This window comes from Oncorhynchus mykiss, chromosome 16, assembly GCF_013265735.2.
Source record: "Oncorhynchus mykiss isolate Arlee chromosome 16, USDA_OmykA_1.1, whole genome shotgun sequence".
NCBI lineage: Eukaryota > Metazoa > Chordata > Actinopteri > Salmoniformes > Salmonidae > Oncorhynchus > Oncorhynchus mykiss.
In genome coordinates, this window is record NC_048580.1 from 3,295,466 (window position 1) to 3,321,014 (window position 25,549).

General features: G+C 47.5%; 1 protein-coding gene across 2 annotated transcripts in view; it reads right to left on the bottom strand.

Moving 5' to 3' along the window:
• The window catches only part of jag1b (jagged canonical Notch ligand 1b), a 102,235-nt gene extending 80,800 nt beyond the window's left edge, over positions 1–21,435 (bottom strand). For both annotated transcript variants that reach the window (XM_036945977.1, XM_036945976.1), the window contains exons 1-2: positions 20,986–21,435; positions 20,260–20,565 (exon numbers count right to left, since the gene is read on the bottom strand). In XM_036945977.1, the coding sequence (XP_036801872.1) occupies positions 20,260–20,565; positions 20,986–21,063 (384 nt within the window). In that variant the 5' untranslated portion in view covers positions 21,064–21,435. The remainder of the gene's footprint in view (positions 1–20,259; positions 20,566–20,985) is intronic.
• Between the last annotated feature and the right edge of the window lie 4,114 nt (positions 21,436–25,549).

Sequence of the window (25,549 nt, forward strand, 5' to 3'; positions counted from 1 at the left end):
GCGATGGTACGAGGGCGATGGTACGAGGGCGATGGTACGAGGGCGATGGTACGAGGGCGATGGTACGAGGGCGATGGTACGAGGGCGATGGTACGAGGGCGATGGTACGAGGGCGATGGTACGAGGGCGATGGTACGAGGGCGATGGTACGAGGGCGATGGTACGAGGGCGATGGTACGAGGGCGATGATCTGAGGGCAATGCGCTGAGGGCGATGCGCTGAGGGCGATGCGCTGAGGGCGATGCGATGATCTGAGGGCGATGATCTGAGGGCGATGATCTGAGTTACTCAGTCAGAACTGCTGAGATCGTATGATTTAGTAAGCCATGTCGGAACAGGACAGAACTACAGACTAGAAAACCGGTCTGTGAGAGAGCAGTAACTGAGGACGACGACTCACACCGGCTGGGATTCATTATCATTAACTTGTATTTAAGGAAAACCCTGGAGAACACACAAAATACAATTATACACCCCAAAAAATTTAAACCCACAAAATTAAATAAATAGCAAACATTATATAAACAAATGAAACACGTATCAATATGGATCTCTGAGAGACAACTGGTGAAAGCTTTGTGGTTTTAGTAGGTCAAGTCAGGACAGGCAGACTAGATATGACACGTAGAGGATTGTGAAACGGGGTAGTGACAGGGCTAGTTGTTGTATACGCATTAAGTTTTGGTCCGTGGTTTTAGTAGGTCAAGTCAGGACAGACACGGAGAATGTCACGGGAGAGATGGGAGAATCTACAGGGGTGGTTGGGGATAACCAGTCATACAACAAGATGACAGGACTGCTGAGAGTAGGTCGTGTCAGGACACATCGGGACAAGACAGACAATTTCATCCTGTCAGAGAGAGAGAGACCGAGCTCCGTGACTGTGAGAGACCGAGCTCCGTGACTGTGAGAGACCGAGCTCCGTGACTGTGAGAGACCGAGCTCCGTGACTGTGAGAGAGAGGAACAATTGGCCTGCATCTACAGGTCAGCGGTTTCATACAGCCGGCTCAGATCTATGGGTCAGGAGCTCTCTCCCCCCATCCAACACCTACTTGCCTCAGAGATGCTGTGACAGTGTGGCATCTCCCACAGGCATCACCCACAGGCATGGATGATAAAGGTAAACTATGACTCATTAGTGTGTGGTCAATGTATTCTAATGAGTCATAGTTTACCTTTATCATCCAACTGTCTCTCGCCCTCTTGACTTTCTCTTGCTTCATCCTGTTCCACTCTGCAACTAAAAAAAGGTTCACCGATTCACACGGTAAACTCTCACAGCTGTCTCTCTCGTGACTTCATCCCCAAAAAACTGCCTCCTCACCAGCTAAACAAACATCTTCAGGTTCTCATGCCTCACTACACCGTCTCGCAGGTCTCTGTTCACCCCAACTAGTCATCTGTCTGATCTGACACCGGTTACCGGTCAAGAACTCAACAGCTACGGGAGCATCAGGATTACAGATGTGTGATCCTACATTAAAGATAGACATTTAGTCATCAAGGGACCTGATAAATTACTATAGGGAGAGCTGTGGTCCAAATGCCCCCCCTATCCCCTATGGGCCCTGGTCTAAAGTAGTGGGCCCCTATGGGCCCTGGTCTAAAGTAGTGGCCCCCTATGGGCCCTGGTCTAAAGTAGTGGCCCCCTATGGGCCCTGGTCTAAAGTAGTGGCCCCCTATGGGCCCTGGTCTAAAGTAGTGGCCCCCTATGGGCCCTGGTCTAAAGTAGTGGCCCCCTATGGGCCCTGGTCTAAAGGAGTGGCCCCCTATGGGCCCTGGTCTAAAGGAGTGGCCCCCTATGGGCCCTGGTCTAAAGTAGTGGCCCCCTATGGGCCCTGGTATAAAGTAGTGGACTACATAGTGACTAGGGTGCCAATTGAGACAGTCGAGAATGAACCTGACTCACTACACAGCACAGCTCTCAACATGTTTACACAGCACACAACAGCCTACCTAATCAGCACCGCCAGGCTCTCATACCAAACCCCCCCCCCCTACCCGGGTCGGCCGGATAACAGTGGAGGAAATGATATTCAGCAAACTGTCGGCAGGATAAAGAAACCACGTTGATTCCTACGAGGTTAATGTCTACGGTGCTGCCAACAGATGTTGTACAAAAGCACTCGGGACGGTGAAATGGCGTTTCATCTCTCTCTCTGGGGTTCAAGCTGGAAAGCGAAGTGGTGACAGCGTTGATTTCTCTCTCGTAAGAATCAGCGTCCCTGTCTGACCCTCACCCTACCTAGTACCACACCAGTAGATGAAGGGGGGGGGGGGTCATCACCCTACCTAGTACCACACCAGTAGATGAAGAGGGGGTGGGGGGGTCATCACCCTACCTAGTACCACACCAGTAGATGAAGAGGGGGGTCATCACCCTACCTAGTACCACACCAGTAGATGAAGAGGGGGTGGGGGGGTCATCACCCTACCTAGTACCACACCAGTAGATGAAGAGGGGGGTCATCACCCTACCTAGTACCACACCAGTAGATGAAGAGGGTTTGTCATCGTGCCGTAGCAGCTTTGGGGGGGGTCATTACACCGTAGCAGCTGGGGGGGGTCATTACACTGAAGCATATTTTTTTAGGGGGGGTCATTAAGCCGTAGCAGCTTGGGGGGGGGGGGGGTCATTACACCGTAGCAGCTTGGGGGGTTGGGGGGGTCATTACACCGTAGCAGCTGGGGGGGGGGGGGGGGGGGGGGTCATTACACCGTAGCAGCTTGGGGGGGGGTCATTACACCGTAGAAGCTTTGGGGAGGGGGGTCATTACACCGTAGAAGCTTTGGGGAGGGGGGTCATTACACCGTAGAAGCTTTGGGGAGGGGGGTCATTACACCGTAGCAGCTTGGGGGGGAGGGGGGGGGTCAGGAGTAGTTGACCTGCTGTACCAGGGCCCTGGTCAAAAGTAGTGCCATTTGGGATGTAGCCGAAGCTCAGTCTACCTGGATGTGAGTGGTTGGGGACGAGCAGTGAGCCAGAAAAGCCCTGTGGTGGACTAGTCCGGACATACTGCTAAAACCTCCCAGCCCATTCAGATATAATACTGTTATTATGGGCCCCCCCCCACCCTATTCACGGATATACAGACCGACTACGAACACTGTCTGCAATGCTAAAATGTGTCTCATAACACTCTTTAATTCACCCCTTGTTAAAATCATTACAGTTTTAGTTTATTTAACCAAAATGTAAAATGTAGTTTATTTATTTAACCAAATGTAAAATGTGTTGTGACAGAGGCTTGTTTTAAAAGACGTAGCAGTAGCCAACAGTTTGTATTAAAATGGTGGACCTCTCATCTCAGGGCCCTTGTTTAAACATAGAACGTGTTCCGCGAGGTCGTCCTGACATTTACTATCTATTACGCTCAACATGAAAAGCATTTGGACTCTGTCCCAAATGGCACCCTATTCCCTACATAGTGTACACTACGTTTGACTGGAGCCCTATGGAGCCTAAATGGGTCCTGATCAAACGCAGTGCACTGTGTAAGGGAATAGGGTGCCATTTGGTAAGTACAACTGTAGAGAGAGAGAGAGAGAGAGAGAGAGAGAGAGATATACCAATCGTTGTCTCAGTCGCTCACACACCACACACACACAGGGTTATCAGCTAAGAGTGTATAAGAGCATGTCTACAGCTGCCAGATTTCCTTTCCCAGGCGACAGCCCGGCTCTAAACTAACTCTCTGAACTGTAGTTGGGACTGGCCATAAGTCTGTGTGTGTGTGTGTGTGTGTGTGTGTGTGTGTGTGTGTGTGTGTGTGACACTGGTATCGTCCTGGCCCTAACAGACACACTGTCCAACAAAGCTGCCAGGACATCTGATTAAAAAGCTATCTCTCTAGCCAGGCTGCCAGGACACCTGACTGAACTCATCTCCACACACACACACACACACACACACACACACACACACAGACACACACACACAAATGAAACTTTTGCAAAGTTTGTAACTTTGTAGCCTATCCGTTACATCAAACTGCTTTCAGAAAGCAGTAGATTCAAGAGCATTAAAACCTACGCCACAGAACTACATTCCACTCACCACTATAACCAATACAGGATTTACCCTCCTAGCACCATAATCAATACAGGATTTACCCTCCTAGCACCATAATCAATACAGGATATACCCTCCTAGCACCATAATCAATACAGGATATACCCTCCTAGGACCATAATCAATACAGGATATACCCTCCTAGCACCATAATCAATACATGATTTACCCTCCTAGCACCATAATCAATACAGGATTTACCCTCCTAGGACCATAATCAATACAGGATATACCCTCCTAGCACCATAATCAATACAGGATATACCCTCCTAGCACCATAATCAATACAGGATATACCCTCCTAGGACCATAATCAATACAGGATTTACCCTCCTAGCACCATAATCAATACAGGATATACCCTCCTAGCACCATAATCAATACAGGATATACCCTCCTAGCACCATAATCAATACAGGATATACCCTCCTAGCACCATAACCAATACAGGATATACCCTCCTAGGACCATAATCAATACAGGATTTACCCTCCTAGCACCATAATCAATACAGGATTTACCCTCCTAGGACCATAATTAACATGATTTAACCTCCTAGGACCATAATCAATACAGGATTTACCCTCCTAGCACCATAATCAATACAGGATATACCCTCCTAGCACCATAATCAATACAGGATATACCCTCCTAGCACCATAATCAATACAGGATTTACCCTCCTAGCACCATAATCAATACAGGATATACCCTCCTAGCACCATAATCAATACAGGATTTACCCTCCTAGCACCATAATCAATACAGGATATACCCTCCTAGCACCATAATCAATACAGGATATACCCTCCTAGCACCATAATCAATACAGGATATACCCTCCTAGCACCATAATCAATACAGGATATACCCTCCTAGCACCATAATCAATACAGGATTTACCCTCCTAGCACCATAATCAATACAGGATATACCCTCCTAGCACCATAATCAATACAGGATATACCCTCCTAGCACCATAATCAATACAGGATATACCCTCCTAGCACCATAATCAATACAGGATTTACCCTCCTAGCACCATAATCAATACAGGATATACCCTCCTAGCACCATAATCAATACAGGATTTACCCTCCTAGCACCATAATCAATACAGGATTTACCCTCCTAGGACCATAATCAATACAGGATATACCCTCCTAGCACCATAATCAATACAGGATTTACCCTCCTAGCACCATAATCAATACAGGATTTACCCTCCTAGCACCATAATCAATACAGGATATACCCTCCTAGCACCATAATCAATACAGGATTTACCCTCCTAGCACCATAATCAATACAGGATTTACCCTCCTAGCACCATAATCAATACAGGATATACCCTCCTAGCACCATAATCAATACAGGATTTACCCTCCTAGGACCATAATCAATACAGGATTTACCCTCCTAGGACCATAATCAATACAGGATTTACCCTCCTAGGACCATAATCAATACAGGATATACCCTCCTAGCACCATAATCAATACAGGATATACCCTCCTAGCACCATAATCAATACAGGATTTACCCTCCTAGCACCATAATCAATACAGGATTTACCCTCCTAGGACCATAATCAATACAGGATTTACCCTCCTAGGACCATAATCAATACAGGATATACCCTCCTAGGACCATAATCAATACAGGATTTACCCTCCTAGCACCATAATCAATACAGGATTTACCCTCCTAGCACCATAATAGGTAGGACGCCGACCCCCGCGGTAACACGCCGACCCCCACGGTAGGACGCCGAACCCCGCGGCAGGACGCCGACCCCCGCGGTAACACGCCGACCCCCGCGGCAACACGCCGACCCCCGTGGCAACACGCCGACCCCCGCGGCAACACGCCGACCCCCGAGGACGGCGACCCCCGCGGCAGGACGGCGACCAGTTATCAGCGTTCCTGAATATATCAGGTACAGTGATACCTAAACGTTGGTAAATACCCATTAAATTGCTGGGAGTTTATACATGGAGTGTGCGACATTTTGATTTGGTAAACTATCGATATAAAATGATCAACCCCATCTACCCGAGTAGTCAAGATCTAGGTTCTGCTACAGGTACTCTAGTTGAACTGAAACACAACTCAAACTTTGAGAGAGAGAGCTTCTCTTCATGACACATGACACACGAAAAACACTTTCCCTCAATCTCTCACCACACACACACACACACACACACACACAGACAGAGGAAAACCACTTTCCCCCCAATCTCTCCCTCACACACACTTCCACAGTTCAAAGCCTGTCAGGCAGCACCGTGACAGAGAGTGGCAGAGGAGAACACACCACACCTTGGGTGTTTCTCAATATGCACACTACCGCTCTCATGCGCCAAGGACGTTCTTGTGAGGACTAGAGAACACACAAAACATAACATTTGAGCTGCACCTCCTCCTACTGTATTACCTCACGCTGAGCAGCACTCCCCCTACTGTATTACCTCACGCTGAGCAGCACTCCCCCTACTGTATTACCTCACGCTGAGCAGCACTCCCCCTACTGTATTACCTCACGCTGCACCTCCCCCTACTGTATTACCTCACGCTGAGCAGCACTCCCCCTACTGTATTACCTCACGCTGCTCCACCCCCTACTGTATTACCTCACGCTGAGCAGCACTCACGCTGCACCTCCCCCTACTGTATTACCTCACGCTGCTCCTCCCCCTACTGTATTACCTCACGCTGCTCCTCCCCCTTCTGTATTACCTCACGCTGCTCCTCCCCCTACTGTGTTACCTCACGCTGCACCTCCCCCTACTGTATTACCTCACCCTGCACCTCCCCTACTGTATTACCTCCCCCTACTGTATTACCTCAGGCTGCACCTCCCCCTACTGTATTACCTCACGCTGAGCAGCACTCCCCCTACTGTATTACCTCACGCTGAGCAGCACTCCCCCTACTGTATTACCTCACGCTGAGCAGCACTCCCCCTACGGTATTACCTCACGCTGAGCAGCACTTTCCCTACTGTATTACCTCACGCTGCTCCTCCCCCTACTGTATTACCTCACGCTGCTCCTCCCCCTACTGTATTACCTCACGCTGCTCCTCCCCCTACTGTATTACCTCACCCTGCACCTCCCCCTACTGTATTACCTCACCCTGCTCCTCCCCCTACTGTATTACCTCACCCTGCACCTCCCCTACTGTATTACCTCCCCCTGCACCTCCCCCTACTGTATTACCTCACACTGCACCTCCCCCTACTGTATTACCTCACACTGCACCTCCCCCTACTGTATTACCTCACACTGCACCTCCGTGACCCTCCCGCGCCCCGGACTCGTACTCAGACCCTCCCGCGCCCCGGACTCGTACTCAGACCCTCCCGCGCCCCGGACTCGTACTCCGACCCTCCCGCGCCCCGGACTCGTACTCCGACCCTCCCGCGCCCCGGACTCGTACTCCGACCCTCCCGTTGCTCCGGACTCGTACTCCGACCCTCCCGTGCTCCGGACTCGTACTCCGACCCTCCCGCGCCCCGGACTCGTACTCCGACCCTCCCGCGCCCCGGACTCGTACTCCGACCCTCCCGCGCCCCGGACTCGTACTCCGACCCTCCCGCGCCCCGGACTCGTACTCCGACCCTCCCGCGCCCCGGACTCGTACTCCGACCCTCCCGCGCCCCGGACTCGTACTCCGACCCTCCCGTGAAGTATTCATTTTGAGAAACACCCCTTGTCTACCCTGAGATTGTAATCATGAGTTTGAGGAGATATATGAGGGGTTTGAGAAGCAGTCACCCTTTCTTCCTGTTGGTTACTTGAACAGGAAGACCTTTCTCTGAAAACAGCCTGACCCCCTCCCCCTCCTCCCTCCCTCCCTCCCAATAATGCAGAAAGAAAAATTAAATAAAAATAATAGAAAAGTAGTAACACCAGGAATAAAGACAATAACTTGGCTATATACACGGGTTACCGGTACAGAGTCCATTTGAAGCGGTACGAGGTAATTGAGGTAAGGATAGTCACTAGGCAACGGGATAAATAATAAAAACAGTAACAGCAGCGTATGTGATGAGTCAAAACAGTTAGTGTAAAAATTAAATAAAATTTAAGTCACTGCAGGTAGTTAAATAGTTTAACAAATAGCTGGACTAACTATTTAGCAGAGTTATGGCTTGGGGGTAGAAGCTGTTTCGGGTCTTGGAACTTGAAGCAAAAAAAAAAATGCAATTATAAATACAATCACGTTTTAAAAACAGTTCTGATAACCACAAATAAAAATGGTTCATATTTTTTATTTCTCAACAAGGGATTATTCTGCCTTTGTAATCCTTGAGTCTCGTAAAAAATGTCTAAATCCAAATGGTGAATAGAAACGTATATACCAGCAGGAAGCCTAGTGGTTAGAGTGTGGGGCAGCAGGAAGCCTAGTGGTTAGAGTGTGGGGCAGCAGGAAGCCTAGTGGTTAGAGTGTGGGGCAGCAGGAAGCCTAGTGGTTAGAGTGTGGGGCAGCAGGTAGTCTAGTGGTTAGAGTGTTGGGCAGCAGGAAGCCTAGTGGTTAGAGTGTTGGGCAGCAGGTAGTCTAGTGGTTAGAGTGTTGGGCAGCAGGAAGCCTAGTGGTTAGAGTGTTGGGCAGCAGGAAGCCTAGTGGTTAGAGTGTTGGGCAGCAGGAAGCCTAGTGGTTAGCGCGCGCTGGACTAGTAACCAAAAGATCGAATCCCCGAACTGACAAGGTAAAATTATGTTGTTCTGCCCCTGAACAAGGCAGTTAACCCACTGTTCCCTGGTAGGCCATCATTGTAAATAATAATTTGTTCTTAACTGACTTGCCTAGTTAAATAAAGGTTAAAAAAATAAAAAATAATAATAATAATATTATCAGAAGTTCACATACGCTAAGTTGACTGTGCCTTTAAACAGCTTGGAAAATCCCCAAAAAATATGTCATGGCCTCAGAAGCTTCTGAAAGGCAAAAATGACAAAATTTGATTCAATTGGAGGTATACCATCAAGCTCAGTGCCTCTTTGCTTGACATCATGGGAAAATCAAAAGAAATCAGCCAAGACCTCAGAAAAAACATTGTAGACCTCCACAAGTCTGGTTCATCCTTGGGAGCAATTTCCAAACGCCTGAAGTTTCCACATTCATCTATACAAACAATAGTACGCAAGTATAAACACCATGGGACCACGCAGCCGTCATACTGCTCAGGAAGAAGACGCGTTCTGTCGCCTAGAGATGAACGTACTTTGGTGTGAAAAGTGCAAATCAATCCCAGAACAACAGCAAAGGACCCTGTGAAGATGCTGAGGAAACAGGTACAAAAGTATCTATATCCACAGGAAAAATGAGTCCTATAGCGACATAACCTGAAAAGCCGCTCAGCAAGGAAGAAGCCACTGCTTCAAAACCATCATTAAAAAGCCAGACTACAGTTTGCAACTGCACATGGGGACAAAGATGGTACTTAATGACCATCGTTATGTTTGGAGGAAAAAGAGAGAGGCTTGCAAGTTAAAGAACATCATTCAAACAGTGATGCACGGCGGTGGCAGCATCATGTTGTGGGGGTGGCAGCATCATGTTGTGGGGGTGGCAGCATCATGTTGTGGGGGTGGCAGCATCATGTTGTGGGGGTGGCAGCATCATGTTGTGGGGGTGGCAGCATCATGTTGTGGGGGTGGCAGCATCATGTTGTGGGGGTGGCAGCATCATGTTGTGGGGGTGGCAGCATCATGTTGTGGGGTGCTTTGCTGCTGGAGGGGCTGGTGCACTTCACAAAATAGATGACATCATAAGGGAGGAAAATGATGTGGATATACTGAAGCAACATCTCAAGACCTCCATCAGGAAGTTAAAGCTTGGTCACAAATGGGTCTTTCAAATGGACAATGACCCCAAGCATACTTCCAAAGTTGTGGCAAAATGGCTTAAGGACAACAAAGTCAAGGTATTGGAGAGGCCATCACAAAGCCCTGACCTCAATCCTATAGAATATTTGTGGGCAGAACTGAAAAAGCACGTGCGAGCAAGGAGGCCCACAAACCTGACTCAGTTACACCAGCTCTGTCAGGAGGAATGGGCCAAAATTCACCCAACATATTGTGGGAAGCTTGTGGAAGGCTACCTGAAACATTTGACCCAAGTTATTAAACCATTTAAAGGCAATGCTACCAAATACTAATTGAGTGTATGTAAACTTCAGACCCACTGGGAATGTGATGAAAGAAATAAAAGCTGAAATGAATCATTCTCTCTACTATTATTCTGACATTTCACATTCTTAAAATAAAGTGGTGATCCTAACTGACCTAAGACTGGGAATTTTTTACTAGGATTAAATGTCAGGAATTGTGAAAAACTGAGTTTAAATGTATTTGGCTAAGGTGTATGTAAACTTCCGACTTCAACTGTATGTGTAAACAACACATAAACTGAGCATTTGGAAAGTATTCAGACCCCTTCCCCTTTTTCCACATTTTGTTTTACAGCCTTATTCTAAAATGGATTAAATAAATGTTCCTCATCAAAACCCCACGAGGCAAAAGCAAAAACAGGTTTAGAAAAGTTTGCTCATTGATAAAAAATAAACAGAATTACCTTATTTACTTAAGTATCCAGACCTTTTGCAAATGAGACTCGAAATTAAGCTCAGGTGCATCCTGTTTCCATCGATCATCCTTGAGATGTTTCCACAACTTGGAGTCCAGCTGTGGTAAATTCAATTGGTTGGACATGATTTAGAAAAGATCCCCCAGTTGACAGTACATATCAGAGCAAAAATCTAGGTCTAAGGAATTGTTGGTAGAGCTCCAAGACAGGATTGTGTACCAAAAACATTTCTGCAGCATTGAAGAACACAGCATCCCCAAGAACACAGCGGCCTACATCATTCTTTAAAAAAAATGGAAGACGTTTGGAACCAGCAAGACTCCACCACCACTCCTCAGTAAAAGGCACATGACAGCCCACTTGGAGTTTACCAAAAGGCACCTAAAGGACTCTCAGACCATGAGAAAAAAGATTCTCTGGTTTGATGAAACCAAGATTGAACTCTTCGGCCTGAATGCCAAGCGTCACGACTGGAGGAAACCTGGCACCATCTCTACGGTGAAGCATGGTGGTGGCAGCATCATCATTTCTGGAGGAAACCTGGCGCCATCTCTACGGTGAAGCATGGTGGTGGCAGCATCACGTCTGGAGGAAACCTGGCGCCATCCCTACGGTGAAGCAAGGTGGTGGCAGCATCATGCTGTGTGGATGTTATTCAGCGGCAGGGACTGGGAGACTAGTCAGGATCGAGGGAAAGATGAACAGAGCAAAGTACACAGAGATCATTGATGAAGTCCTGAGCGCTCTGGAGCAGGTTCTCAGACTGGGGCAAAGGTTCACCTTCCAACAGGACATCGAGCCTAAGTACACAGCCAAGACAACACAGGAGTGGCTTTGGGACAAGTCTCTGAATGTCCTTGAGTGGCCCAGACAGAGCCCAGACTTGAACCATATCGAACATCTCTAGAGAGACCAGAAAATAACTTTGCAGCAACGCTTCCCATTCAACCTGACCGAGCCTCCCGTAGCAGCCAGGGCCACCGAGCCTCCCGTAGCAGCCAGGGCCACCGAGCCTCCCGTAGCAGCCAGGGTCACCGAGCCTCCCGTAGCAGCCAGGGTCACCGAGCCTCCCGTAGCAGCCAGGGTCACCGAGCCTCCCGTAGCAGCCAGGGTCACCGAGCCTCCTGTAGCAGCCAGGGTCACCGAGCCTCCCGTAGCAGCCAGGGCCAGGGTCACCGACCCTCCTGTAGCAGCCAGGGCCACCGAGCCTCCCGTAGCAGCCAGGGCCACCGAGCCTCCCGTAGCAGCCAGGGTCACCGAGCCTCCCGTAGCAGCCAGGGCCAGGGTCACCGAGCCTCCTGTAGCAGCCAGGGCCAGGGTCACCGACCCTCCTGTAGCAGCCAGGGCCACTGAGCCTCCCGTAGCAGCCAGGGCCACTGAGCCTCCCGTAGCAGCCAGGGCCACTGAGCCTCCCGTAGCAGCCAGGGCCACTGAGCCTCCCGTAGCAGCCAGGGCCACTGAGCCTCCCGTAGCAGCCAGGGCCACTGAGCCTCCCGTAGCAGCCAGGGCCACTGAGCCTCCCATAGCAGCCAGGGCCACTGAGCCTCCCGTAGCAGCTAGGGCCACTGAGCCTCCCGTAGCAGCCAGGGCCACTGAGCCTCCCGTAGCAGCCAGGGCCACTGAGCCTCCCGTAGCAGCCAGGGCCACTGAGCCTCCCGTAGCAGCCAGGGCCACTGAGCCTCCCGTAGCAGCCAGGGTCACAGAGCCTCCCGTAGCAGCCAGGGTCACAGAGCCTCCTGTAGCAGCCAGGGTCACAGAGCCTCCTGTAGCAGCCAGGGTCACAGAGCCTCCTGTAGCAGCCAGGGCCATAAGCTAGTTTGGACAGAGGCGAGGTCAAGTTGGATGGGACAGACCCATATGTCTCTCCCCCTTTCACTCACTCCCTCTTTCTCTCTCTCTCCCTCTCCCTCTCTCTCTGGAGAAAAATATCATTAATACATTCCATTAGGGTGGAATAGCTTGCTTGAAAGTTTACTAACCTAGTTATTTAGCTATAGAAACTTTTAAATTGTTTCAGATCAGTGAAGAAGCCCATTGAGCAGGTTGTCCATCTCAACTGTCTGTCGTGTTGACCCGTCTACCTGATCTAGGCCTATCAGCGCAGCACATGTGCATGGCTAGCCAGGGTCTCATTAAGCGCAGCACATGTGCATGGCTAGCCAGGGTCTCAGTAAGTGCTGCACATGTGCATGGCTAGCCAGGGTCTCAGTAAGTGCTGCACATGTGCATGGCTAGCCAGGGTCTCAGTAAGTGCTGCACATGTGCATGGCTAGCCAGGGTCTCATTAAGCGCAGCACATGTGCATGGCTAGCCAGGGTCTCATTAAGCGCAGCACATGTGCATGGCTAGCCAGGGTCTCAGTAAGTGCTGCACATGTGCATGGCTAGCCAGGGTCTCAGTAAGTGCTGCACATGTGCATGGCTAGCCAGGGTCTCAGTAAGTGCTGCACATGTGCATGGCTAGCCAGGGTCTCATTAAGCGCAGCACATGTGCATGGCTAGCCAGGGTCTCATTAAGCGCAGCACATGTGCATGGCTAGCCAGGGTCTCATTAAGCGCAGCACATGTGCATGGCTAGCCAGGGTCTCAGTAAGTGCTGCACATGTGCATGGCTAGCCAGGGTCTCAGTAAGTGCTGCACATGTGCATGGCTAGCCAGGGTCTCAGTAAGTGCTGCACATGTGCATGGCTAGCCAGGGTCTCAGTAAGTGCTGCACATGTGCATGGCTAGCCAGGGTCTCATTAAGCGCAGCACATGTGCATGGCTAGCCAGGGTCTCATTAAGCGCAGCACATGTGCATGGCTAGCCAGGGTCTCAGTAAGTGCTGCACATGTGCATGGCTAGCCAGGGTCTCAGTAAGTGCTGCACATGTGCATGGCTAGCCAGGGTCTCAGTAAGTGCTGCACATGTGCATGGCTAGCCAGGGTCTCATTAAGCGCAGCACATGTGCATGGCTAGCCAGGGTCTCATTAAGCGCAGCACATGTGCATGGCTAGCCAGGGTCTCATTAAGCGCAGCACATGTGCATGGCTAGCCAGGGTCTCAGTAAGTGCTGCACATGTGCATGGCTAGCCAGGGTCTCAGTAAGTGCTGCACATGTGCATGGCTAGCCAGGGTCTCAGTAAGTGCTGCACATGTGCATGGCTAGCCAGGGTCTCATTAAGTGCAGCACATGTGCATGGCTAGCCAGGGTCTCAGTAAGTGCTGCACATGTGCATGGCTAGCCAGGGTCTCAGTAAGTGCTGCACATGTGCATGGCTAGCCAGGGTCTCAGTAAGTGCTGCACATGTGCATGGCTAGCCAGGGTCTCAGTAAGTGCTGCACATGTGCATGGCTAGCCAGGGTCTCATTAAGTGCAGCACATGTGCATGGCTAGCCAGGGTCTCAGTAAGTGCTGCACATGTGCATGGCTAGCCAGGGTCTCATTAAGTGCTGCACATGTGCATGGCTAGCCAGGGTCTCATTAAGTGCTGCACATGTGCATGGCTAGCCAGGGTCTCATTAAGTGCAGCAGTTCAGTGTGGGTGGCAGAGTTAAAGATTTGAAAAGCCTGCGCTCCAACAGAGCGTGGCAGAATTAGGACACACACACAAAGAGCCAGGCCCAGCCAACAGTGAGGAACAAGAGGCCAGGCAGTGCTCCACAGGTAATGCAGAGTGAAGACCTGGGTTCAAAATAAAACATTGTTGCACTCTTCGATTTGCACTTCTATTCTATTGGTTCCACTGTGCCAACCAAATCGCAATTAAAGCTCAACTAAAATAAATTGAACCCAAGGTTTTGGCTCTCCCTTCAGTTGAACCCAATCACTCTGCTCCGTCCACCAGAACCAATCCATTTCTCAGAGGCACATATAGTCGATATGATAACCGTGGCGATTGTTGTCGCTTACTGGAAGTACAGACACACCTGGGAGGAGGAAGCCAGAGCTCAAAGACTGCCTCGATTCTGTTATAGCGACCTCTAGGCCTAACCAATGGGGAAAGACCTCCTCTGTTGTTCTGTACAACGGCAACTAGGACCCACCCACACACACACACACACACACACACACACACACCTCAAGACAGAAACGGAACCCTGTCGGACCCCATTGTTGACGTTCAGCTGTCATTGGAGCAGTGCTAAGATAAGTCCAAAAAAAATAAAAATGTTTACCTTTTTGATACATTTTCCCATGTCCAGTTCATTCATACTTTTAAATGTATTTATTATAATTAGAAAATGGGTTTGTAACCAAAGCCAGGCACAGGCCTAGTTAGAACATCTGGCTACAGAAAACTAACTGTCAGGCTGCCAACATCTACAAACACGAGGAGTGGACAACAACACTAAGTAAATTAACATCTAAATTACAAAGTAGAACATATACAAAATTGTACTGTATTGAGAAGAAATCCATTTGATTTAAAAATCACTTTTTGACAGCACCCCCTGTTGATTCGAAACCTTCCATACATATTTGCCTCATGTAGAAGTGGTCAGGAAGTGATTTTAGGTCAAATGTGACTCATTATCTACTGGAAAAGAATTGATTTGAGTGTGATACATTTTAAAAGCTTACAAACAAACAGGGTTGTCAAACTATTGTTTACATTTTCGGGGGGGGGGGGGGGGGGGGGGGGGTCAGAAGTCCACCGTCGAGGGGGTCCCTAAACAACGCACCGAACGAGTCGGCAGAGGAACTCTGTGTGGTCCTTAACAGGATATGCATATGCTAATAGCCCAACGGCCTGTCTGTTTATACCACCCATGAAGCCGCACGTTGTGGGGAGGGATAACGTAGTGGGCTGGGGAAGTCGTCACTTGTTAACTTCCACGGCGCTTTTGGAGGAGGGCTGTCACATGTGCAAAGCAGGAGGAAATGGTACTTGCTCAGCAAGCAGTGTGACGTACGTCACACATAGAAACCACGGAAACCAGGCTGTTCTGTCCTCTCATAGCAACGCTGCGGGAGCCCCCTCATAGCAACGCAGCGGGAGCCCCCTCATAGCAACGCTGAGGGAGCCACTCATAGCAACGCTGAGGGAGCCACTCATAGCAACGCCGCGGGAGCCCCCTCATAGCAACGCTGAGGGAGCCACTCATAGCAACGCCGCGGGAGCCCCTCATAGCAACGCCGCGGGAGCCCCTCATAGCAACGCCGCGGGAGCCCCTCATAGCAACGCCGCGGGAGCCCCTCATAGCAACGCTGCGGAAGCCCCTCATAGCAACGCTGTCCTGTTTCACAACATTACATTTTATTACTCTTCTGTGCTGAGAGCAAAAGAGTCCCGTAGTCTGAAAAGTGCTCCACCTCAAAATATCTATCCCCCACGTCAGAAAGGCTTTGTTATAATAGTTTACATATTTATTACGTAGCCTGCCTTAGAAAAGAAAACTTCATTTGAAGTGAGACAGTAACCTAGACTGTTGAAGTTGAACTAAAAGAACACCAAAAGGTTGAAGCCACATCTGCCGAGGGGTTATCTGATACAGAAGAATGATTAAATGTTTTTTGGTCACGCGGTTGTGTGTTTGCTACACCCACAATAAAACCACATTTCCGATCATAATAAAACTAGACACATTTCATAATGGAGTAGAATTGAACCATAAACATTTTTTTTTTTTAAAGGAAATAAAATAAAATATTATTAAATTATACAAATATCACACCTGTGGCCGGTCAATTATTTAAATGAGAAAGCCCTGGATGTCCCCACAACTCAAAAATGTAGGTCGAACATTAGTGTTGACAATATGCAACATTCATTCACTATTTATTGTGTGTTCTAGACAAGTGATTGATGGGCGGTAAAAATTGTAAAGAACACAACGGTGTTAAGGTTATGGTGACCGAGCCCATTCAGACTCCCTTCAGAGCCCATTCAGACTCCCTTCAGAGCCTATTCACAGACTCCCTTCAGAGCCTATTCACAGACTCCCTTCAGAGCCCATTCAGACTCCCTTCAGAGCCCATTCAGACTCCCTTCAGAGCCCATTCACAGACTCCCTTCAGAGCCCATTCAGACTCCCTTCAGAGCCTATTCACAGACTCCCTTCAGAGCCCATTCACAGACTCCCTTCAGAGCCCATTCAGACTCCCTTCAGAGCCCATTGACCGCCGAGCCCATTCAGACTCCCTTCAGAGCCCATTCACAGACTCCCTTCAGAGCCCATTCACAGACTCCCTTCAGAGCCCATTCACAGACTCCCTTCAGAGCCCATTCACAGACTCCCTTCAGAGCCCATTCACAGACTCCCTTCAGAGCCCATTCAGACTCCCTTCAGAGCCCATTCAGACTCCATTCAGACTCCATTCAGACTCCATTCAGAGCCAATTCAGACTCCCTTCAGAGCCCATTGACCGCCGAGCCCATTCAAGGGCTAAATACTAAATAATTGCCATATCTCCATGTTAAAGGGTTTACAGGGTTATTAAGGTTCCCCACAGCCAGATCTCCATGTTAAAGGGTTTACAGGGTTATTAAGGTTCCCCACAGCCAGATCTCCATGTTAACGGGTTTACAGGGTTATTAAGGTTCCCCACAGCCAGATCTCCATGTTAAAGGGTTTACAGGGTTATTAAGGTTCCCCACAGCCATATCTCCATGTTAAAGGGTTTACAGGGTTATTAAGGTTCCCCACAGCCAGATCTCCATGTTAAAGGGTTTACAGGGTTATTAAGGTTCCCCACAGCCATATCTCCATGATAAATGGTTTACAGGGTTATTAAGGTTCCCCACAGCCAGATCTCCATGTTAAAGGGTTTACAGGGTTATTAAGGTTCCCCACAGCCATATCTCCATGTTAAAGGGTTTACAGGGTTATTAAGGTTCCCCACAGCCAGATCTCCATGTTAAAGGGTTTACAGGGTTATTAAGGTTCCCCACAGCCATATCTCCATGTTAAAGAGTTTACAGGGTTATTAAGGTTCCCCACAGCCAGATCTCCATGTTAAAGGGTTTACAGGGTTATTAAGGTTCCCCACAGCCAGATCTCCATGTTAAAGTGTTTGTTTATGGAAGACAGACATAAGAAAGTTGTCTCCCCGATAGAGAAATGCCTGATGGGAAGTTTGGCTCTTTTTACTGACCCTGTTGTTTTCAACTAGTTAAAGAATAAATATTTTTAATTGATTTCATTCATTTGAGTCAGTAAGGACAGAGTATACAAGAGATGTGGTCTCCAGACCACGTATTGGTCTGGTCTCGGTGTTGGATACATTCTTACTCGGTCTTGATTCGGTCTCGGAACAGTGAGGTCCTTTCTTCCCCAGACCAGCGGAGTAAAAATCTAAATTTAATCAGCTCCCATTCAGACATCCCATAAAACCACTTCGACCAGGCCAAATAACTCGCACTCCTTTCATGACACAGTAATATCTTGTGTTATCTTATCTCCCTCACTAGCTTTAAGCACCAACTGTCAGAGCAGCTCACAGATTACTGCACCTGTACATAGCCCATCTATAATTTAGCCCAAACAACTACCTCTTCCCCTACAGTATTTATTTATTTTGCTCCTTTGCACCCCATTATTTCATTCTTCCATTGCAAATCTACCGTTCCAGTGTTTTACTTGCTATATTGCATTTACTTTGCCATCATGGCCTTTTTTTGCCTTTACCTCCCTTATCTCACATTGTATCTCACGTATCTTATTTTTATACTGTATTATTGACTATGTTTGTTTTATTCCATGTGTAACTCTGTGTTGTTGTTTGTGTCGCACTGCTATGCTCTATCTTGGCCAGGTCGCAATTGTAAATGAGAACTTGTTCTCAACTTGCCTACCTGGTTAAATAAAGATGTTCTCAACTTGCCTACCTGGTTCAATAAAGATGTTCTCAACTAGCCTACCTGGTTAAATAAAGGTGTTCTCAACTAACCTACCTGGTTAAATAAAGGTGAAATAATTGATAAAAAATAAAAATAAAATAAAAAAAGTTATGGCCTATTGAAACCTAGGCTTCCTACTTTAGGGGAGTGAGGGGAATTGTTTGAAAGTTGTGCTCACTAGGCTATTAGTAAGGTGAGACCGAGGGAAGTTGGAACACTTTATTTGTATATATAAACATGTTTGAGTTTGTGACTCTGTTTGCCCTCACAGTGAATTTGTTCACCATTCTGAATGTCTAAAAGATTTCATATGTTCTTCTGAAATATTAACATAGAATTACTGGACATTTTGAAGTCTTATGATCGTGGCAATTTGACAATTACAATCGTGGTGTTGAATTTTACTCGCATTTTTTGTGGTATAAGTCTTGGAGTCTTCATCTCCCTCCCGGTCTCGCTGGCCTTTCGTTCCCGGTCTTGACTCCGGGTCTCGGTGGTCTCGAACACAACACTGCCCTCTACCGGCAAACAATCAACTGAAAACTCGAGTCGTGATTCTACAAGCCTCTCGTTCACCATGAGTGGATCATTTGAGCTGTCATTTGTAACAGACTTGAAAAAGCTTTAAAAACAACGCACATGTGTTGATTGCTAATCATACAAATAATATTATTTCTTGGTACATTTGAAACGAGGTCTAGTTGGCCGCAACCGGACTAGATTGTTAACGATTCTTGGCGGAGTGAATTGTTTGGGTGACAACGTTAAGCACTGTATCGTTCGCAAACTGCAGCACCCCAAACGATTCGTTCTCGTTCGTTGAGCAGTTAACAAAAATATAGATATATGTCCATTACAACATCAATAATTCATTAATTGCATTCATTATAGATTCTCATTTATCTGTTGTAAACATGTATTTTTCCTTCTCTTCGCTACCTGCACCGTGATCCCATGCTGCCTGCGCGCATGTATGACTGACAGGTGTCGGTCGGAGAGCACGAGTCACCGGAGGAGCGCAGTATTAAGCCACCCTCATTACGGCCAGCAGGTCAATCTAACGACTAGAAACGAGTCATTTAGAAAAACTAAATCATGACTCTTGAAATCAGTAAAAAAATCGTTCAGAAAAGAATACATCGTTCGCGAACTGCAGGTGCAGGTTTAGACAAAGACTTGCGGTACTCACTTTTGAGCGCAGGCACTGTTTAGATTTAGGTGAAGGAACCCTGTAATAATTTAAACTACTATTATATAAAGAGGTGCTGGAACTCAAGCAGTAGAACACGAGGTTTTCGGTACTCGGGTCAAATGAACTCCTTCCCAAGTCCAGCACTGCACATCACAAAACCAACTTCACTGGAAAAACACCGTCGGCTGCAACGGTGTTAAAAACCGGTATAACAGTGTACAGAAAAGTGTATATTTTGCATTTGTGATATTAGTTTTTGATGTGATATGAAAGTTCAGCGAGTTATGTTTCTAGAACCGGACTGCAGTTGAGACTCGGGTCACGTTTAGATGGGAGTGTTTGGCTGTTGATTCTGCCATCGCCTCTATACAGTCCATGTCAGGTCATTTAACTATAATGAGTAACGTTGGGCTCCTTTAGTCCATTATTAGGCTAGTGGCGACCATTCAATCCTTGTCGCTGATTTAATTTATTTCGGGGACGAATGCAATGATTAGGGAAGCCTTTTCCCAGCCCAGCCTAATGATGTTAGCGCACCGTGAGACGAGAGCTCTAGGTTATCAAGATATCAACTTACCGGCCAGGCGAAACTGAACTGCAAAACAATCTTGGATCTTTCGTTCTTCGCCGAGTTCTTCAAAGAAAATGTATTCCCTCCAAGGACAGGGGTAGAACCGGACCCGAAGCTGCAAGGTCCCGCAGCCGAAACCCGCGACTGGTATTCCTTCAAACACACTTTAAAATACGTGTCACACTCATCCATCCTGCATTTCCGATCCCCGGTGATCCGCGAGCCGTCACAACACAGCCCGCTAAGAAGCTCGCCGTTCCGGTTGTTCATCGATAAGATCTCCAACTCGAACTGACCGGTTCCCTCGGCCACCTGTTGGTAAAGCAGAACCAAGAAACGGTGAAACCGCTGGAAATTGGCGGCCCAGCGCCTCTACAAAATGTGCAAACTATGGTAATAGATCAAAGTAATTGAGCCGTACAAGTTATCGAAAACAACTCAATCTGGCATACTAACTAACACATTAGAACTGGGAAAAACTCAAATGGGACTGTTTCACTTGGGGAAGAGGGTTGCAGCCGATCAATGCAGCCAGTTAAAACGCCACACAGTTAAAACGCACACAGCCATAAAACGCAGGGACTCTGGATAAATATTTCCCACACTCCTAGTTATCTTGATCTTTTAACTAGCCTATATAAAATAAAACGTCGCCTACTGACGAATCAATGCGTCCACAGAAGCTGTCTGAACATATTCCACAATGTGCAACTGTAAAAGTAATCCACATACCTTTGCACAAAAGCACAACAATAAGGCATGTAAGCAAAGATCAGCAACGCCGACAACCGAGCCCCTTCTCAAAATCATGCCTCCGGTGTTGCCTTGCCGCTCCGGTCGCTCTGCTTGGAAACTAGACGGTGTCTGACCGAGTCACCGTACCAATGCACTCCTCCGATTTCAACATGCACAGAGTCCAGAACAAGACTTTGTCCAACAAGCCACAGCTTTGCAACACAGAGGGAAATGCTTCCGTTTGCGTCCTTCGTATGTCCGTCGGCTCAACTTCTTCTAGTTCGGTAGTTCGTATCGTTATATTCCGTTTTTTTTTTATCCAATTACTTCTTCGCAGCGAAAAGTGTGTAGCTTACACGCCAGTGATGTGGGTTGTTGCAGTATCTGTCCAGGACTGAACGTAATGTTTGTTAGGACCACATAGCCAGTTCAACCAGGGAAGGGGAAGGACGCTGGCGGACATTATATATTCATGAGACAATGACAACGCCTCCTTGTTGAATATTGAGTAGCCCTGTAAATCTACTTAACCTAATGCCGAGAAGTTGCGTCAAAGGCTCTCTTCCATTTCCCCTGAAAACGGGAACATCCGGTTGGCTGGGACTCGGCAGAAGCTGTAGAGAATGCCAACATGCTGTCCTAAAAACCGGAAATGAGTTACCTCTGGTTCGTTCAGTCATTCCTATGAATGAATGGGACAGAATCGGCTTTTGGGATAAACACAAAACGTGAAGTGTGAGGTTAACACAAGTTTAGAATATCTTATACGTTTTGTTCTATGAGATAATATCAGTCAGTTAACATGACCTTTATGACTTATGAAGCATCTTTGATATTGATGTGCTTTTTTGTATCGCATAAATGCTTAAATATTCATAGACCGTGACGTCAGCTGATGAATAAATCTCATAGGACAACGTGTAAAGATATCCTTAAGCCTGTGTTTACCGTAGACCTTACTGTCTGTGTTTATCTAAAAAACCCTACAAAAACACTATTCATTTCCCCATAGACTTTGTCAAAACGAACCATGGCAGAGTAAGTGCCTACAAAAAGACGCCATTACTATTTCTCTCTATAATCTACTGTACCGGTATTCAAACCTAAGAGTTATGATTCTGCGAGTTATTTTTGTTGTTGTTGTTGAGTTGAACAACTATTAGGAAAGGAAATAGAACACTTAATCAATTAGTTGTAAATAATAACAAATAATAAATAAAAAAAAAACATTTTTAAATCTCACTGTCAAAATCAGCCTTAAAAAGTAGGTTAAAATACAGTATATCAATATTTTCCTTCCTGCATATTTGACAAGGTATGTCAAATATGGGCTTATCAAAATAGATGATGAATTAGCCCCATGAGTGAGTCTGGGAATTCAGATTAGGCAGAAAATAAACAGAGAAAAATCCCTTGTTTCTGGAACCATGATTTGTTCTTCGTGATGTGGAACACTGATAATGTCTCTGTCCCCAATGGCACCACATTCCCTACACAGAACACTACTTTTGACCAGGACATATAAGGAAGAGGGGACCATTTAGGATGCAGCTAATGCAGTCAAATCTAAATGCATTTGTCACATGCTTTTGTAAACAACAGGTGCAGACTAACCGTGCTTGCTTACGGATCCTTTACCCCAGCAATGCAGAGTTAAAGATTAAGATAGAAAATGAGATAAAAACATTGAAATAGTGACACAAAGAATAAATACACTGTAAATAACCAATAACAATAACGAGTAATCATAATAACATGGTTATATACAGGGAGTACCAGGTAATAACATGGCTATATACAGGGAGTACCAGGTAATAACATGGTTATATACAGGGAGTACCAGGTAATAACATGGCTATATACAGGGAGTACCAGGTAATAGCATGGCTATATACAGGGAGTACCAGGTAATAACATGGTTATATACAGGGAGTACCAGGTAATAACATGGCTATATACAGGGAGTACCAGGTAATAACATGGCTATATACAGGGAGTACCAGGTAATAACATGGCTATATACAGGAAGTACCAGGTAATAACATGGCTATATACAGGGAGTACCAGGTAATAACATGGCTATATACAGGAAGTACCAGGTAATAACATGGCTATATACAGGGAGTACCAGGTAATAACATGGCTATATACAGGGAGTACCAGGTAATAACATGGCTATATACAGGGAGTACCAGGTAATAACATGGCTATATACAGGAAGTACCAGGTAATAACATGGCTATATACAGGAAGTACCAGGTAATAACATGGCTATATACAGGGAGTACCAGGTAATAACATGGCTATATACAGGAAGTACCAGGTAATAACATGGCTATATACAGGGAGTACCAGGTAATAACATGGCTATATACAGGGAGTACCAGGTAATAACATGGCTATATACAGGAAGTACCAGGTAATAACATGGCTATATACAGGAAGTACCAGGTAATAACATGGTTATATACAGGGAGTACCAGGTAATAACATGGCTATATACAGGGAGTACCAGGTAATAACATGGCTATATACAGGAAGTACCAGGTAATAACATGGCTATATACAGGAAGTACCAGGTAATAACATGGCTATATACAGGGAGTACCAGGTAATAACATGGCTATATACGGGGAGTACCAGTACCGAGTCGATGTGCAGGGGTACGAGGTAATTGACGCATCTATGTACATATAGGTAGGTCCAGAGTAACTAGGCAACAGGATAGATATTAAACAATAGTGGCAGCGTATGTGGTGAGTGTGTGTAGTGTGTGTGTGAGTGAGTGTTGCAGTGTGTATGTGTGTGTCGGTGTGTCAGTGTAGGTATATGTGAGTTTGTGGGTAGAGTCCAGTGTGTGGGTAGAGTCCAGTGTGTGGGGTAGAGTCCAGTGTGTGGGGTAGAGTCCAGTGTGTGGGGGTAGAGTCCAGTGTGTGGGTAGAGTCCCTTGCGTGTGTAGAGTCCAGTGTGTGGGGTAGAGTCCAGTGTGTTGGGTAGAGTCCAGTGTGTGGGGTAGAGTCCAGTGTGTGGGATAGAGTCCAGTGTGTTGGGTAGAGTCCCGTGTGTGAGTAGAGTCCTGTGCGTGGGTAGAGTCCCGTGTGTTGGGTAGAGTCCAGTGTGTGGGGTAGAGTCCAGTGTGTGGGGTAGAGTCCAGTGTGTTGGGTAGAGTCCAGTGTGTGGGGTAGAGTCCAGTGTGTTGGGTAGAGTCCAGTGTGTGGGGTAGAGTCCAGTGTGTGGGGTAGAGTCCAGTGTGTGGGGTAGAGTCCAGTGTGTTGGGTAGAGTCCAGTGTGTTGGGTAGAGTCCAGTGTGTTGGGTAGAGTCCAGTGTGTTGGGTAGAGTCCAGTGTGTTGGGTAGAGTCCTGTGTGTTGGTAGAGTCCAGTGTGTGGGGGTAGAGTCCAGTGTGTGGGGTAGAGTCCAGTGTGTGGGGTAGAGTCCAGTGTGTTGGGTAGAGTCCAGTGTGTTGGGTAGAGTCCAGTGTGTTGGGTAGAGTCCAGTGTGTGGGTAGAGTCCAGTGTGTGGGGTAGAGTCCAGTGTGTGGGGGTAGAGTCCAGTGTGTGGGTAGAGTCCCGTGCGTGTGTAGAGTCCAGTGTGTGGGGTAGAGTCCAGTGTGTTGGGTAGAGTCCAGTGTGTTGGTAGAGTCCAGTGTGTTGGGTAGAGTCCAGTGTGTTGGGTAGAGTCCTGTGTGTGGGGTAGAGTCCAGTGTGTTGGGTAGAGTCCTGTGTGTTTGTAGAATCCAGTGTGTGGGGTAGAGTCCAGTGTGTTGGGTAGAGTCCAGTGTTTGGGGTAGAGTCCAGTGTGTTGGGTAGAGTCCAGTGTGTTGGGTAGAGTCCTGTGCGTGGGTAGAGTCCAGTGTGTTGGGTAGAGTCCAGTGTGTGGGGTAGAGTCCTGTGTGTTGGGTAGAGTCCAGTGTGTGGGGTAGTGTACAGTGTGTTGGGTAGAGTCCCGTGTGTGAGTAGAGTCCTGTGTGTTGGTAGAGTCCAGTGTGTGGGGTAGAGTCCAGTGTGTTGGGTAGAGTCCAGTGTGTTGGTAGAGTCCAGTGTGTGGGGTAGAGTCCAGTGTGTTGGGTAGAGTCCAGTGTGTTGGGTAGAGTCCAGTGTGTTGGGTAGAGTCCAGTGTGTTGGGTAGAGTCCTGTGTGTTGGTAGAGTCCAGTGTGTGGGGGTAGAGTCCAGTGTGTGGGGTAGAGTCCAGTGTGTGGGGTAGAGTCCAGTGTGTTGGGTAGAGTCCAGTGTGTTGGGTAGAGTCCAGTGTGTTGGGTAGAGTCCAGTGTGTGGGTAGAGTCCAGTGTGTGGGGTAGAGTCCAGTGTGTGGGGGTAGAGTCCAGTGTGTGGGTAGAGTCCCGTGCGTGTGTAGAGTCCAGTGTGTGGGGTAGAGTCCAGTGTGTTGGGTAGAGTCCAGTGTGTTGGTAGAGTCCAGTGTGTTGGGTAGAGTCCAGTGTGTTGGGTAGAGTCCTGTGTGTGGGGTAGAGTCCAGTGTGTTGGGTAGAGTCCTGTGTGTTTGTAGAATCCAGTGTGTGGGGTAGAGTCCAGTGTGTTGGGTAGAGTCCAGTGTGTGGGGTAGA